Source organism: Poecile atricapillus, chromosome 3, assembly GCF_030490865.1.
Source record: "Poecile atricapillus isolate bPoeAtr1 chromosome 3, bPoeAtr1.hap1, whole genome shotgun sequence".
Lineage (NCBI taxonomy): Eukaryota > Metazoa > Chordata > Aves > Passeriformes > Paridae > Poecile > Poecile atricapillus.
In genome coordinates this window covers 69,490,232-69,507,450 of record NC_081251.1, presented here as the reverse complement: position 1 = coordinate 69,507,450, position 17,219 = coordinate 69,490,232, and the positions used below count along the sequence as shown (strand labels likewise).

The 17,219-nt window shown below is 36.0% G+C and overlaps 1 protein-coding gene across 4 annotated transcripts in view; it reads left to right on the top strand.

Annotated features, from left to right (window-relative positions):
• Window positions 1–17,219, top strand: part of RYR2 (ryanodine receptor 2) — a 383,162-nt gene that overhangs the window by 350,924 nt on the left and 15,019 nt on the right. For all 4 annotated transcript variants that reach the window (XM_058834705.1, XM_058834704.1, XM_058834703.1 and 1 more), the window contains 9 exons: window positions 2,458–2,539; window positions 2,916–4,219; window positions 4,609–4,673; window positions 6,454–6,601; window positions 8,153–8,239; window positions 9,071–9,289; window positions 11,370–11,500; window positions 12,076–12,118; window positions 14,181–14,314. In XM_058834705.1, coding sequence (XP_058690688.1) covers window positions 2,458–2,539; window positions 2,916–4,219; window positions 4,609–4,673; window positions 6,454–6,601; window positions 8,153–8,239; window positions 9,071–9,289; window positions 11,370–11,500; window positions 12,076–12,118; window positions 14,181–14,314 — 2,213 coding nt within the window. The remainder of the gene's footprint in view (window positions 1–2,457; window positions 2,540–2,915; window positions 4,220–4,608; window positions 4,674–6,453; window positions 6,602–8,152; window positions 8,240–9,070; window positions 9,290–11,369; window positions 11,501–12,075; window positions 12,119–14,180; window positions 14,315–17,219) is intronic.

Below are 17,219 nucleotides of genomic sequence, written 5' to 3'. Positions count from 1 at the left end.
GTGAAAATTAGGTGTGAAGAATCCTATCTTTAAACAGTGCATCTTTCAACTTAAATTTCTAAAATAATTACACATTTTAATTAAATGCACTGATTCTAATTTTTTTACATAGTTTGACATTTTTAGAGAAAAGTGTCATACACCTGTGAAAGTGTTAGTTATTGTTAAGAAATACAACTCTGAAGTCTGTGAGGTTTTAGATTTCATCATTTGACTCCAGAGGTGTCCATGTAAGTATTCTTTGCATAAATTAAAGTATTTTTCTCCTTGCCCTTGGAACTTTATGGATGAAAGTAGGCTGCTTGCTCACACTTGTGGACTTTGAGCTATAGGTACACTTCTCATTCTTTATGTGGCTAAATAGGCTTTTGGAAACTCTTTATGGGGTCTAGCAGGAAATACCAAAATAGACATGGGCTCTTTTATTAGTCTATATTTTTTACAAGAATATATTAATAAGTTTTCCTGGTTCTGTTGAAATACCAGTTTTCAAAAGTGTGGAGTTTGGCTAAGTGGGGTTACATGGAGTTGCTGAATGGCTTTTGCCTGTAACAGGATTCTGCCTAGACTTAATGTTTGGGTTTTGTTTTCAGTCATGTGTTTCCAGAGCACTTTTGGAGAACATTTGAAGCAAGATTATAACAGGAGCAAAATTAAATCACCGTTTCGTTTGGGTTTTGCATTTTTTGGGGGGGTTTTTGCATTTTAATTCTCTATCTTGTACCAGGAAGCAACAATGTGATAAAGGTAATACTTCTTAAGAATCTAAGGCAGAAAAAGAAAGTGCAGTTTTCAATCCAAATGAAAAAATATCATCTGGGTTGCAAATAACTTTTGTAATTATAAGTTTTTTTAAAGAAAACATATAACTTACAGAAACTTAGGGAAAATCAATTAAAAATCTCGTTATTTTGAAATTATGAGGTTTTCAATCAAAGATCCAAATTGTCATTGTTGAGGGTGGAGTGGGTGCTTTAGAGAAAGTTTATTATAAAAGCCTTTTCCTTAAGTCTGAAGAACAGAGAGAGCTCCTTTTTGTATTTAAACTCTTTTACAGAAAAGGGTTTAAATGAAAGTAAATCCTTCATTAGCTTCAGATTTTGTTAAGAGTTTAAATTTAAGGAATTACAGAGGTTTGATTAAATCACTGTTCTGCAAGTTTTAATGATGGAAGATCAGATAAATCTATAAAAGATGAGTTACTTTTTAAGAAAAATGAACATACAGATCTTAACCAGAATTACTTACTACACAGTATAAAAGCTAAAAACTGGTCAGCTATAACACTGTCAAAGCACATTCTATGAAAGCAATTCTGTTTGAGCAATTATATGCAAGCTAGCAGAAGAAACATCACATAGAGGTTGATGAATCTCACCACACTCCTTTTTGTGGAGTACTTCCTCTTTCTCTGAATCTTTGGAAGTAACTGTGGAGAGGTGTCCCAAATCCACAGGAAAAATGCCGTGTACTCAAACTTTGTGGAGGAATGAAAGTGGCCTGGGATTTTTATAGTGGAAAGAGTTGACTGGTTGGCAGTCATAGGCCTCTAGGTCAGTTTACCAGCTTATCTGTCAAGTCTGACTTCAAAGGGACAGATGTGTGTTTAAAGATTGTAAGCCAGACTGGCCTTTTAGCATATTCAGCACTAAAAAATACCACTACAGTAGCTCACCACAGATGCACTGCTTTGTCTCCTGACCGGGTTCCAGGCCAAGCAGATAAGCTTTATCAGGGCAAAGCATCCTGGCACAGCCATAAAGTACCTTGAGTTTGTTGTGCCACTCACTGAAGTCCAGCATTGCTCAAGTATTTGCTACCAATGGCACGATGCAGCAGTGTGACACTGAGTAAGAAATTCAGTAGTTGAATAATTCCATCCAGATAGACTCCAGGCAAATGGCATAGTAAACTCAGTAAACCCAAGGAGCTAAAAACATCAATTTCATGCATGTCATAGGATTTACTAATGAAACTTGATTAATAAATATTTTAACATTTTATTTCAACTTTTGTTTTTCCCTCCATAAAGTTCAGTGGCTTATAGTGAAATAGCTCATTTTGAATCATGTTATACTTTGAGGTCTATGTGCTGCTGCTGTTTTTACAATTTTCCACAGGTGTAAACTTGATGACACCAAAAGTGACAATATTTTAGCTGACAGGAAATATTACAGAAGCATCATGTGTGACCTTGACATACCCAGTTTTCACTTTAAGTCTTTTATCACGTTCAGTTTTGTCTTTATTAAATTACTCTTTCTAAACAGATGATGGTCTCAATAGACTGTGAGGAATTAAGCAATTAAGTATATTTTCACTGTATTACCATTTTTGACTCTTTTAGCTTCTTAATTTCTAAGCCTGCTTTTTACAAGATGAAATATGCATGCACATAAATAAATGTCAAAGAAATCAATATACCATTTATATTTATATATTGTCTTTGTTACTTAGGATTCCAGTCAAATTGAACTATTGAAGGAATTAATGGATCTTCAGAAAGATATGGTTGTCATGTTGCTGTCTATGCTGGAAGGTAGTAAAAATGTGAAATCTCTTTCACAGTTGTTCTAGCAAAGTTTTTACTTTTGTAATTTTCTTAATTTGAGAGGTAGTGCTATAAATTTCTTTGCATTTTTAGTTTTCATGTCTCAGTTGTGAAAAAACCTTTCAGGTCTGAAAGCAAATGGGAGATTTAGGTAGAGTAGTTGACATAAGTTATGTTAATTCTGAATGCCAGAACTTCATAAAAGTAAAGGACTTAAGAGTTCACAGCTAGCCCTTCTCATCTAAGCGTGTTATCTAAGAATTGATTATTCTTACTCTTTGATTAATTCACTAATCATTATAATAGGCTTTCTTTGCCAAAATATTTGCTGATGTTATCTCTACTATCCCGTCATCACCTCTAGGTAATGTTGTGAATGGAACTATTGGAAAGCAGATGGTCGATATGCTTGTGGAATCATCGAACAATGTGGAAATGATTCTGAAGTTTTTTGATATGTTCTTAAAATTGAAAGATTTGACTTCCTCTGATGCATTCAAAGAATATGACCCTGATGGTAAAGGGATAATTTCGAAGAGGGATTTTCACAGGGCAATGGAAAGCCATAAGCACTACACTCAGTCTGAAACCGAGTTTCTGCTGTCATGTGCTGAAACAGATGAGAATGAGACTTTGGACTACGAGGAGTTTGTGAAACGATTTCATGAGCCTGCAAAAGACATTGGTTTCAATGTTGCTGTTCTCCTGACCAACCTGTCAGAACACATGCCCCACGATACACGCTTGCAAACTTTCCTTGAGCTCTCAGAGAGTGTGCTGAATTACTTTCAGCCTTTCCTCGGACGTATAGAGATCATGGGCAGTGCAAAGCGCATTGAACGAGTTTATTTTGAAATAAGTGAGTCAAGTCGGACTCAGTGGGAAAAACCTCAGGTAAAAGAGTCAAAGAGACAGTTTATATTTGATGTTGTAAATGAAGGTGGGGAGAAAGAAAAGATGGAGCTTTTTGTTAACTTCTGTGAGGATACCATCTTTGAAATGCAGCTGGCTGCCCAGATCTCCGAGTCAGATCTGAATGAAAGGTCAGCTAATAAAGAGGAGAATGAGAAGGATAATCCTGAGGAGGAAGATCCTAGAATGGGTTTCTTCTCACTTGTGACCATGAAGTCAGCTTTAGTAGCTCTCAAGTATAATTTAATGACTCTTATGAAAATGCTCAGCATGAAGAGTCTAAAGAAACAAATGAAAAAGGTGAAGAAAATGACCATGAAGGACATGGTCATGGCTTTGTTTTCTTCCTATTGGAGCATTTTGGTAGGCTTGGTACATTTTGCTTGTAGTGTTGTCCGGGGCTTTTTTCGCATCATATGCAGTTTGCTGCTTGGAGGAAGCCTAGTTGAAGGAGCCAAGAAAATCAAGGTGGCTGAGCTGTTGGCCAATATGCCAGATCCCACTCAGGATGAGGTGCGTGGGGAAGAAGAAGAAGGGGAGAGGAAACCAACAGAAGCTGCATTGCCTGCAGAAGACTTGACGGATCTGCAGACTTTAACAGAAGAGAGTGATCTGCTTTCAGATATATTTGGCTTGGATTTGAAACGAGAAGGTGGACAGTATAAACTGATCCCTCACAATCCAAATGCTGGTTTAAGTGATTTACTGAGCACTCCCTCCTTAGCACCAATGCCCGAGGTGCAGGAAAAAATCCAGGTAATTGTATCTTCTATATCTGATATCTATTTCTCTGATTCATATATTAAATGTAGTCTTGAAGTAGAACCTGCATCTTTGTTTTTCTGGGTTTTCTAACTTCTTTTTTTTTTTTTTAAATAACCATGTATAATTACTGGTGTTTACTCTTTCTGATGTCACAAACCTGAATTGCCACAGCCTTCTCTAAGTAAATGGAATTTTGGATTACTTTTAATTCAGTGTTAAATTGCTTCTCTTCATTAATGTAAATTGAATTGTCATCTTTTTTCAGGTTTTCCATTGTTCAACAAAAACAAAAAGCCCTCTAACATTCTGCATTCTGGGTATTCTTTTAACTAACTGTATAATAATGTTTACATGCATTTTTTAATCCTGGTTTTCTGTAGGAGAAGGTGAAAGAGGATGAAAAGGAAGAGAAAGAAGAAACAAAATCAGAACCTGAAAAAGCTGAGTATGTATTACTTTAACCTCTGATCCTGAAAAGAAAAAAAGTGTTTTGTTCAATGAAAAAAACCCTCAAGTTCATTTGTACTTCTTTGCCTTTAATTTTCTGTCCATTCACATTCCAATTAGGTTGGGGTGTATTTTTAACAGTTTTCCTCATCTGTGCACATTTACTAGGAAATGCGACGTAATAAGCGCCACTCTGATTCTGTGAACTTCTCTCTTCCCAGAAGCATCCTTTGTAATGTCCATTCAATTTCTGTTAGAATGTGCTAAATTGATTAATATCTTTCTTCTTGGCAAGTCTTAAAGTTAGAAAAAAAAAATCCTTGAAAACTTTGTAAGAGCACCTGAGTTCCAGAGACCTGATATCCGTCAGTGGTAGAGACTGAATCTGCTTTACCCTCTCCCATTTGCTATGACATGCTTTGAGTTACTTGCATTTTGCAAACTGTAACATTCCAGTAAATTTTTAATGAATTACAAGCTACTCTCACATCTTTATGAAGAGGTTTGATCAATGATAATTTAAACCTTTTTAGGACATGTTAAAATCTAATAATATTAATGCCATTAGCTCAGAATAAAAATAATGGAAAGCAAAATGTAGTGCTTGGTTTTAACCACTAGAAACTCTGGATCTCCATCCCTGTATTTTATGGTTGCTCATAATTTTTCTGTACTGTTTCTGTAGCTGCTTTATCACTGTCAAAATTCTATGAAGATCCCTTATTCTCAAACTCTAATAATTGCTGCTCTTCTCAGATGACAAGCACTTGTCCATGACAAAAACTCTTCTTAATCAGTGCAGCAAATTTCTAACTTGGCCACTATAACGTTGTGAGGGAGAGTCTTCCTGACTTTTGAAGGTCATTTGCTGTTGATTGCTCTGCTTGACTGTGTGAGTTGCAGCAATTACCTGTATTCTCTGTCAGGAGTACAGTGCCTAGCACTGCTGGTTGTCCTGAAGCTTCTCCTAACATGACAAACTTTCAAGTGGAAGTTTATCAAATGTCTTCTAGGAAGATGAGCTGGTTTTGGGTATCAGTCATTCTGTTTGGAGATAGGAACAGAGAAATAAATAATTTAATTTAGAAGTTGCCTTTCACTCTGGTTTGGCTTCAAATGGGCTTCTGTGATCTTTTCATCTATCATGCTGACAGGTCAAATAAACTTCTGAGACAAATCTCAGTTCTTTAGATCATGTGTTTGGAGAAGGCAGCCCATGAACTCTGACTTTCTCTAATGAGACAGCATGGTGATACCCACACACCAGATGCTGACAAAATCTTACTTCATCTCCTCCTGGAGTGGGTACTTACGACTTCATCATGTGGGCAGAAATGTAGAATTTAAAACTTGAGGTTTGACTTGTAAGTGCAAGAAGACCCAAAGATTTCTGCAGCCTTAATGGGAAGTAGATTGTTTAAGTGCATGAGGTTGGAGGGGAGTGCTTAGACATGTAGGCACTCATGCAGACATGACATTTTGTCACTACACAGTTATGGAGAATCTCTGATAGCAAAGTTGGCAGAGTTTTGATCACCTGCCTCTCCAGCTAGCATTCCCACTTCAGGGTGCTGAGCCAGTGAGTTCATCTGTAGCCTTAACCAGACTGTCACCTTTGCCAGCACTTTGGACTGAAGTGGGATATTTGTCATGTGCATGAGCTGCATGAGTCATGGCTACTTGAACCTCACTGAAAGATACAATAGTCTATTTCAAGGTGTGATTTTAATTGAGCAATTTTATTAATTTGATGTATTATTTTGCCTTTGTATCCTAAGAGGAGAAGATGGAGAAAAGGAAGAAAAAACCAAGGAGGACAAAGGGAAACAAAAATTAAGACAACTGCATACGCACAGATACGGAGAACCAGAAGTTCAAGAATCAGTTTTCTGGAAGAATATAATTGCATACCAGCAGAAGCTTCTTGTAAGCTGTTCTGTAGCTTATGTGTTTAGCTGTTGGGAGAGACATGGACCACCATATTCTAACAATGTAAAGATAAATAACATCTCCTGGACCACATTTTTTTCATTTGTCCATAAAAAGGACATGAAGCAAAGGTTTAATGGGAATGTTAGAGAAAAGAAACACCCAAATAACAGTATACAAGATATTAATTCTTAGGAAGACAATTATTGTCCCAAACCTAGACATTCAGAGATGCCCGTGCATCATTGGAAAACATGAACACATTTCATTGGGAATATAATTCCTGAATTTTTACAGTAGCTACTGAGACAGTAGGATTTCTCTTTCCCTGAGAGACACCTATGGGAATACCTAAGCTCTCCTATAAAAAGAATCAACTAAGATACAATGCTTAACCTAAAGTGAATAAGAAAAAATGTTACAGGTTTTTTTGAGGGGCTTTTTTTTGGTTTTTTTGTGAAATAGCAACTTAGTATTTGTCAAGCTTTTCAAAACCTGTAGAAAATAAGACTTAATGAAAATGTAAAATTGCATCTGAGAGTCTCTCAGTAAAATATCAGATAATATAACTGCTTAAAATCCATGCTTTGTTTAGCTAGGATATTCCATTTATATTCTCTGAGGCTAGAGTGAAATGCAAAGCAAAAAGAAATATCCTTTTTTTATGTATATAGTCTATAATTGTGTAGGGATGGCTGACTCATAGCATGAGAACATAGCAAAACTACAGAACTGCAGTCAAAATCTTATTAAAAAATTGTTGCAATTTGGCTTTTGAACTGAGATACATTTTTTGACTAGTCAGATAGCAATCATGTGAAGGTAGCTTAATTTTTTTCTAATAGTCTCATTTTATATTTCACTAATGGTTATCTATGATTAGGGATGAAAAATGGCAGAATTCCGGTTGGAGTGTTAAAGTGTTCAAAATGTGTGCTATAAATGTGAGCTGTCAGGAGGTGAAAGATACACTTCTGCAGTCCTGGCATCAAAATGTCAGAAAAGCTTTCTATTCATGGTACTCAGGTCACAGATGAGTTTTTGCTGGCCTGGTAAAAATGCAGTTGATTTTGGAATAGAAATTAATTAAGATAAACTTATATGCAGGGTTTTTTATTTTTTGGTGAAAGTAGCAATTTGTTATATGTATGGATATTGAACTACAGGGAAGATAAGAGACTTCTGTATTGTTACTACATTACTCTTACATTGTGATGTCTCTGTGTTGTCTCCAAGCGTATCGAGAGGACAGTGAAAAAGATATAAGAGGCAGTTAGAAATCCTTCATCCTTTGTGAATGGAGTGAAACAGAGGGTCCTTTATTCATTATTGCACATAGAGAGTAGGAGAGAACTTGTAAATCACTCAAAATGTTTCTTGGTTTGTTTTTTTTGGGTTTTTTTTTTTTTTTTGTATTTCTAATTCTATTAAAAAGTTCTATAAGGGGGGGAAAAAAAAACCACAAGAAAACCCCTCTCAGCAGCAGCTTACTAATGATGATTGAATCTTTATTAGGCAAAGTATATTTATGTTCTGTTCTCTTTTCAGAATTATTTTGCACGCAACTTTTACAACATGAGGATGTTGGCGTTATTTGTTGCTTTTGCCATCAACTTCATCCTTCTTTTCTATAAGGTAAATTTCTCAAAATATCACTTTTCAAGTTGCACACTGGAAAACATCCGGCTTTTGTAGTCAGTATGCTAAGGTATAAGTGCCAAGCCTAACAGGTTAAATACCTGCTTCATCCTACCACTTCAGAAATCTAACATGGTTACAGCTGAAATGTTTGTGTGAAGTAAAAATAGACTTGCAGTACACAAATAGCTATTGACAGAGCATTGTGCTGGGACAAAGGCAGCAGGCTGAGAGGCGCACCCTTGCCTCAGATGCTGCATTTACCTGTACAGTGAACCAGCCAAGCTGAGCTTTCATGGGTAACTTAAACTAATCCATGTTAGTTGAGATGTTTTCTTGTGCCATTATGCTCTCCTGAAAGAGTATGTACAGCCAGGAGTCACATCATCTTAAGCTGCCTAGAATAACAGTGATTTCGTCAAGAATTGTAGTATCATTAATGCAACTCTGGACTCTTTGGACCTGAATCATTTTCCGCCAGAGAGCTGTGATGATGAAGACTACTGTCAGGGGTTTCTTCTAAGAGGGCTGTGCTCTTTCTTGAATTTGAATTGATAAAATTCATCATGGACTAAATTTGGTAACATGGACAGACAGTGAAAAAAAGGAAGGACAAAGTACATTATCACAGACTAGTGTAACAAAATGAGAAGTTCTTTCTGAGGTAGTCTTTGTGGACATTTTTATGCAAAAAAACCTCTTTATTTAAAGTTTCTTTACAGCTGTATTGTTCTTGGTATCATTTTTTCAGCTCAATTACTTAGCTTGTAGTATTGTAAAGCTCCTGTCAAAGGAATACAGCTGCAATATCAAAAGTGTTTTAAACAGGTCTCCACATCTGCTGTGCCAGAAGAAAAGGAACTTCCTGTGGTATCTGATGGTGAAAATACCAAGTTGAACATCCTGGAAAGCGATGATGAGAGGGTCATTGCAGTGCACTATGTCCTGGAAGAAAGCAGTGGCTACATGGAGCCCACACTGAGGATTTTGGCCATCCTACACACGGTCATCTCATTCTTCTGCATCATAGGGTATTATTGTTTGAAAGTAAGAAAAATATTAACTGTTTTTTCTCGGTTCTTTGTCTGTTTAACGGTATAACTTAGAAGAAAAGTCAACCTGATTGAGGAGGTTGGGGCACCATGTAAAGAAATCTGTGTTCTTAGTGCAATGTACACAGAAAGTGTTTGTTAGGTGATGTGTCTGTTCAGGAAGCTGTAGGCCAGAGTCTGATTTGCTGTCAGTCAGACAGGTACAGCAGTAACCTGCTTCAGAAGCTGCTTGTGACTGTCCAAGACAAGGTGTGAACCCACATGATGCAGATGGCAGTTCTAGATGCTGCATTACTAGTCTGTCAGTTAGGTCATTTGAAAAGAATGCAGCATTTTGGAATACAGCTGCTGCATATTGTGACTATAGAATGCCTGCTCATAAACACACACTCTGCTGGTAGTGTTTTGGCAGGAGCCTAAGCATCTTTTAAAGGGATATCTTGGAAAAGATCTCTGTTAGGAATGTGAAAACTAAAGGTGCCACTTCCATTGGCAAAATGCTGGTTGTGGTTTAAGAAAACCAAATGTCATAAATCTCTGGAGCTGGGAGAAGTGTATCTGACATGTACTTCCCCCATTTTTACACATTTCCAGGGTAAAAGATATAAGTCGAAGTTCAGGATAGTGCATATTAAGGGTCTTAAATGGATCCTTGATATGACCCAGCTGCTCATTTGTCCTTGTATCTTCATAAAGATCTTATGTGGTCCTCAATATTTTTCTTTTCATCCTTCAGTGGCTAATAATTTGTTCTGTGCTAAAGACAAGGTCTGAATTTGTAGCTTGCTCAGCATATTGCTACATTTAGTGTTGTTTTTTGTCTTTACTTTAAGTATCCCTACAGGCCAATAGATAGTAAGCCATTTTTTTTTTGTTGCATCGGTTGCCATGCAGCATGGAAGCTTATGTTTCTGGTTTTTGAGAAGTTCTATTTTCCCACCTAATACTTTTATATTTGTTTCTACTATGGCTTTTTATGCTACTTTTTTTTTTTAACATTTATTCTCTGACTAGAAGGGAAAAACCTTGTTACCAATATTTTTCTTAATTAATTGCCTTCTTTCTAATTCTGAAACCATAATATGGTCCAAATATGGTTTCATTCTCTGTTTTGGAGATCTTTAAGTTCTGAACTGCAGGCCTTTGTGTGATAGGTTTGTTTTAAATATTGCTTAGCATGAAATCTATTACATTTTTCTCATTTACCTGTTGTAAAATAGTGTTGGAACTCTTCAGTTTTGTATCTAATGTAACTCCAAGCTGCTTGAGTAGTCTTGATTTTCATTATTACTATTTCAGTGTGGTCCACATACTCTTGACTACTGTTACAGTCAGGTGGGTAATTCAAGGTGGGTGCATTTTGGGGACCTGTGAAATAGTTCCAGGAAAGAGTAGAGTTTACTTTCTTTTGGTAACAGATTTCTTAGAAAAATCCACCCAGCTTTGACCACTATTTACATCTGCCTTCTTAAAATGTACTTTTGAAGTCATCCAGCTGATGAAAGAGAGTTGTGGGTAAAGTCTGGCTAGGTGTCTCAGCTGCTGACAATTCTTTTTTTTGTTTCTTACAGTCTTTGCTCCCTGCAGCAAAACACTTTGTTTCTCACTGTGAAACCTCAAAGATTCTTTAACAAATAAAAGGAGCTTCTAACATCTCTGGGTATCAAAATGAAATCCAAAAATATCATCCGAAAAAAGTATTTGGAACTAGAATTTCTAGGGATAAAAAAAAAAAAAATATTAGCTTTCTTTCACTTGACTACTTCCAGTCCTTTCATAGCACTGAAAAACTGATCTTATCGGAAGGTCCCTCTTCAGGTGCTTTGACCATCTTTTTTCAACTGTTTAGTACACTGTAGTTCAATGATTCTGAATGACCTGATCCTAGTGTATATCCTAGGTACCATCCACCTTTTCTGTGTTCTGGGGAATTGTTAAGTCTTTTAATTTTTTCAAGTACTGTTTTTGTTTTCTTCAGTTTTGGTACTTATTTCTTCATAGCAACCAGATTTTCTTAAAGTTTGCAGATATATCAGTGCATTTTACATAATTCCTGTATTTTCTTTCAACTGCAGGTTCCATTGGTTATTTTTAAGAGAGAAAAGGAAGTGGCAAGGAAATTGGAATTTGATGGGCTATATATAACTGAGCAGCCATCAGAAGATGATATTAAGGGACAGTGGGATCGACTTGTAATCAACACACAGTAAGTTTATACTTACTCTGTCTCATTATAGCCCTGCAGGTAATTGTTCTTCTATTTCCACGATTACATACTTACCATCCATCTTATCTGAAATAAACAATTATTAGAGATGTATTTCTAGCAAGGATATACAAAATTTTCAGGCACTTGCAAGGCTAATGTCTACTATTGTTTTTACTGTTTAATCTTAGGCATTCCCAAAGTTTTGCCTTAAAATTATTTGTCTTCATAAAAGAGAAAAGAAAGGGGATGGGTTTGTTTTTGCAAGGACAGTGATGATGCTTTTGCACTGTTGTCAGTTTAAGAGTGAGCTGTGCTTTGCGTCACCTATTTAAAGCTCTGTTTCTCTGCCTGGTGGGACTGTGTGTGGGATGTAGCTGCTCTAGAATCCTGTCTGCAGGCACTGGCTCTGCTATGCTTCTCACATTTACATGGTAGGCTGAGCACCATTTGGCAACTTTTGCTCCAGAGGGTTCAAAGTGACTTACTGGTGATAGTCACCACATGGAGGTTCTCAGAAACAGAATTGGTATATATTTGTCTAAAATGTAATCTTGTTTATCTGTGTTTTTCAGGTCTTTTCCAAATAACTATTGGGACAAGTTTGTGAAAAGAAAGGTAAGGCTAGTTTTTAAAAAGATTTATGAGGTTAAAATAAAATTCTAATGCATATTTCTGTTCATGTTTGGAAGAATGTGGACTGCACTTCTTTGAAGTATAGCTTTGATTCAGTGTAGATTTCCATATTTACAATTTTAAAATACACAGAATTCCTCACCACATTCTTACAACTTTTTTTTTTATATGTATTTCAAACTTTTTCTACATACAGATTTTGTATAAAACAGGAATTCAAATATCTTCATGAAATTACTTGAAGAATTTTGTGTGCACTTCTACATATAAAGCAAATTATGTAAAATATCTTGTCTGTATTTATGCATTCACATCCATACACAATGAATGGTGTCCCTCACCCAATAGAAGGTTAAAAAGTAATTATTAAGAAGACAGGACAGATTGAGATATTTAAGCATAGGGCAACTGTATCTGCCTGAAAGGTATATACATGCACTGGCCTCTTTTATCCTTTACCTCTCTATTTTCCCATGGTTTTTCTTCCCCAAGTCACCTAAATCCATCCCTTTCTCCATCTCTGCTTTCTCCCTGTAACATCCAGTAACATCCCATTTATGGGATGCATAGTGTATGTATCCCTTGGCAGTAATCCTCTTAGTCTGACAGGTGATCTGGAGAGTTTTTACCAGTGACCATTTTGATGGGTTTCGGATTTTAGTCTCATGTTCTCTTGGGATCGCTCTGGGAGGGAGCAGAGCACCCACTTGCTGTGAATCCATAGTTTGGGTTCCTGCCTGCCACTGTGCCACTGTAGTCCTCTAGGCTCGAGGAAAAAGGCCTTTAATGGGCTGATGGCCCTGGGACTAGCTGGACAAGGTATTCTTTGTACCCTCCCGCAAGCTTTGTGTCTCTGGGCTCCTTTGTGGGTGTGCAGATGAGCTTTTATTGCATAGTGCTCAAAAAAGTAGTCCTCTCTAAGCAAGGACTGCAGAAGCTCATTTCTCACAAATGCAATTTTAAATGTTTTCTCAGCTTGCTCTTAAGAAATAAATTGAATGTTTGTACAATAGCTTGCAGGAAAAATAATCTTTTTAGTGTGTTTGGTCACAACTGAAAAAGAGGGTGTGCATGTTATTGGATCAGATTTCCCCCTTCTTCACACTTTAATGCCAGCCTTGTATCATACTTTCAGAAACGTGTCCTTTTTAATACTCTTAGCTCTTCTACTTTGTAACAGTCTTAGGTCAACTTGTCAAAAAAAATTCCTTTGAATTGTGTATTCATTTTGCTGTGGAAAATGTTTTTTTCATATTTTTTGTTGTTAATACAGATTTCTACCTGTCTGTCTAAGCAAAGGGGAAGCAGTAGCTCTAACAGAGTACTTGAGAAAGGAAATAAAATTCTATATTGCTTCTGTCAATGTAGTTGGTCAAGAAAGGCTCAAATCAAAAGGAAAGGGTATGGTTTTAAGTTGTGTGGAAGATTTGTACTTTAGCTTTGGCTGAGGAGTTGCACTGTATGATTTAACTGCCTTCAAATATACTATTTTGCAATGAATGTCTTCTTTCATATATATTTGTATTTTAATCCCCAGTCTACAAAATAATCCGTATCATGAAGCACTGTTTTCAGGCTTCATACAAGAATGGCTTCTTAAAAATCTCCAAAAATATTAATAAATATTTAAAGCATTTCCTATAAGAAAGTTGGAAAAATACCTCCTCACTGTCACTGAGTTATGATCTTGTTAAAGAAAAATTTCTATTTCTGTGATTATTCTTTTTAAAATGAGAACAGATAATATTTACGAAGGAACTGAGTGTTCAGTCAGAATGAAAGCAAGGAAATGTTTCTTTCCAGTAAAATTACTTATGAAACGTTATTTTTTTTAAAGAATGAGATGGGACTGGTTTGAATTCACTGAAAATAATTTTTTGCTGTAACTCTATGTTAATGATCTTGCGATCACAATGTTATCCATAGTCATGAAGCACTATTTTCAGGCCCCTTGTATGTTAAATCTCTTGTCTTCAGAGACAGGCCAAATAACTGCTGATCTACCCCACTGATGAATATTTTTGAATATTCCTTCTAACTTTAGGTAATGGATAAATACGGTGAGTTCTATGGCCGTGACAGGATCAGTGAATTACTAGGAATGGATAAAGCTGCTCTTGATTTTAGTGATGCTCGAGAAAAGAAGAAACCAAAGAAGGATAGCTCCTTTTCTGCTGTGTAAGCATTTGTCTACAGTTTGTTTGTGATTGGGTTTTTTTTTTCTTATTTTGTTGGTGTTTTGTGTAAGTTAAACATTCAAGATTTGTCATTCAGAAAAAACATCTGTTGCTTGTTTATGTATATTTGCATAAGAAATCAATTCTTATGTTGAATGGTACAGTAAATTATTTAATTATAGACAATGTATATACAAGATTCCTCTAGTTTTTTTATGTATGAAGATTTAGTTTAGTGCACAGCTGCTTGAATACATCACATTCCCACTGTTTTGATAGTGTCATTACAGTTTCAAGTATCTCAGTTTCAAGTTCTCAGTTCAGCTCTGCTGGAATGAATGGGCAAAAATGGAACTGTGTGTTCTGATTATAAAGAAATGATGGAATAAATTTAAGTGCTAGTGACTAGTAAAATCTGGGATTTGGGTGATTAATCTTCACATCCTTTTATAATTTGTTTTCCCTACGCTATGTCTTTGTTTATCATTTGGTAGACAGAAAGAGAAGCCTCTAGACATTCAGAGCAGTAAATTCTCCTTTGTAGAACAGGGGCATCCTCAGGTTTTACAAAGCACTGCAAAACAGGTTTTTTCTGGTTCTGCATTATAAAAAGGTATTTAGCTAGATAGAACATATTTTAACAGATGGAATTTTAATGCTACAGAAATTCTGATGTAAGGGCTTATTTAAAATTTTCTCTAAAAGCAATGTTTTATCTACGGATGTGCAAGGATTATGAGAATTGGGCAGTGAGAGTACTGGTAGATTAGAATTGCATTGAAGCAAGAGCTGATTTTGTAAGGATGGCTCTTATATGCATCTTTTTATAAAAGATGGATATTAATAAAACAGGAGTCTATCTGAACAATCAATCATGTGCAGTGTAAAGGCTCAAGGATGCTGGCATTTCTGGCAATTAAAAAAAAAAAAAAAAATTGTGGTAGAAGTGCTTTCCAGAATGCTTTCTTCCACGCTGTTTTGCTGCTGCAGGATTATAGTAGGACCCATGCTTGAGTTTAGAAAAAAAAACTATTACTTTTATTATTGGCATAAAAACAAAATAAAACTACTTTTCCTTCCCTCTGTGCTCATACTCATATGAGGGGGGAAAACATTTAAATAAAGTTTCTGTGAATAATATTGGAAAAACTGATAAGAATGAAGCCGATGGAGAAGGCTGATGAAATTTTTAGTTTCAGAATCATGTTTAAAGGATGCCTTTTTTTTTAATATCTCTAATACCTCCTCCATGTTATATACAGTTTAAAAGAAATGTATGACCTCATCCATTTTTCATGTTCTCCCTGGAGGAATCATTCTATACTCATAACAGATTAATATGTTGCAGGAAAATAAAAAACAGTTATAAAAATTTGCAGAACCAGTCACATAACAAAATATACTCTTCAGGAAGGTACATTTATCTACTTCATAGCAGTTTCAAAAATAAATACTAATGATTTTTTTTAATACTAAAACTTATACATATTCCAGATTCCAAATTTGACATAAATTTACTGTGCAATGAAGAGAGAGGTGGGGAAAGCACTGGAACTGACCCCTTACTGCAGTACTTTAGAGAGAAAATAGAGAAAGGTGTGACCTGGTGCAGGTTCCAGCTCTGGTGCTCCTTCTTCTGCCTGTGCAGAGGTGGCACAGGCTGAGGCCAGACCAGATACCTGTGATTCACAACACAGAAGGGAAGTGCACTATGTAGCATTTTCATGTTTAATACAAGTGAACAGCTAGCTCCTACTTTTTTCTCCTCCTTTCCTTTGGAAAAATAGCCTGGGGTTTGCATCTATCTTTTTGAAAGGCACTTAAAGCACTCTACTTGCAGGTGACCATGCTTCTTTAAAAGCTTCTGTCTGTCCCAGTGATATACTGCATTAAAAAAAAATCTGCATTTTACTGACCTTTGAAGAGCCATCCAGCTCATTGATGCAGCCTTGAATATTTTTTAAAGTGCATTTATTTGAATGTATAAATATTTTAATATTTAAATAATTATTTAAATATGTCGCATTATTATTTAACTATAATCAACTTAGAAGGATGACGCTGTTCGACCTCTCCTGTAGATTAGACAGTAAAGACAGTTAAATTTTGCACACTGAGATTGAGACAGTGGTGCTGGTTTTTTTCCATTGCATTTGTTTCCTCTTTTGGGTGGATGGTGTTAAATTAGATGAATCATGGATGTAGTATATTTGAGAAAATAATATGGAAGACACAAACATGAAAGTTAATTTTCAGAGGTGCCATTGTTAGTATTATTTCTCTGTCCCTTTACCTTTCTAACTGCTGCTGTTTCTGTGATCATTAGTTTAGTCAGAGCCAATAGAAGAGGCAGATAAGGCTCAAGTATCTGCAGCAAGTGGTGACATAAGGCTAATGTGGAAAATAAGCAGGGCTTATGTCAAATGCTCACGTGGTAGAAGAATTCTTCCACTTTCAAGAACAGAAAAATTGTAAATAATTTTCTCCAGGAACATCTGACTTTTATAGGTTGGTGAGAAGTTAAACCATATCCTAAATATGAAGTGTACAAACAATGAATGCAGTTGGCCTATGAATGTAGCAGAATTTAAAAGGTCTTATTCTTCATTGCCATGAGATAAAATAAGCTAGGATTTCAAAAGATTCTGGAGTGGGTAACCCTATTTTTAGTAATGTAGTAACTCAGAGGACAGGATTGTTCCTGGAGAACCAGTAGACTTTTTCCTCAAGTGACAGTCTATCTCTTGCCTGTAATGGCTAGTGAAAAAGTAAGGAATTTTACCTGCAGTACTTTTTACACCTGAAGTCTCAAGATTTATACTTGCTACAATGACACTACATGGTTTACAAAAGTGTGGATGAGCCCGTTTGTCTAAGTACCAGGTGGGTAGGGGCTGTTGTGGTTG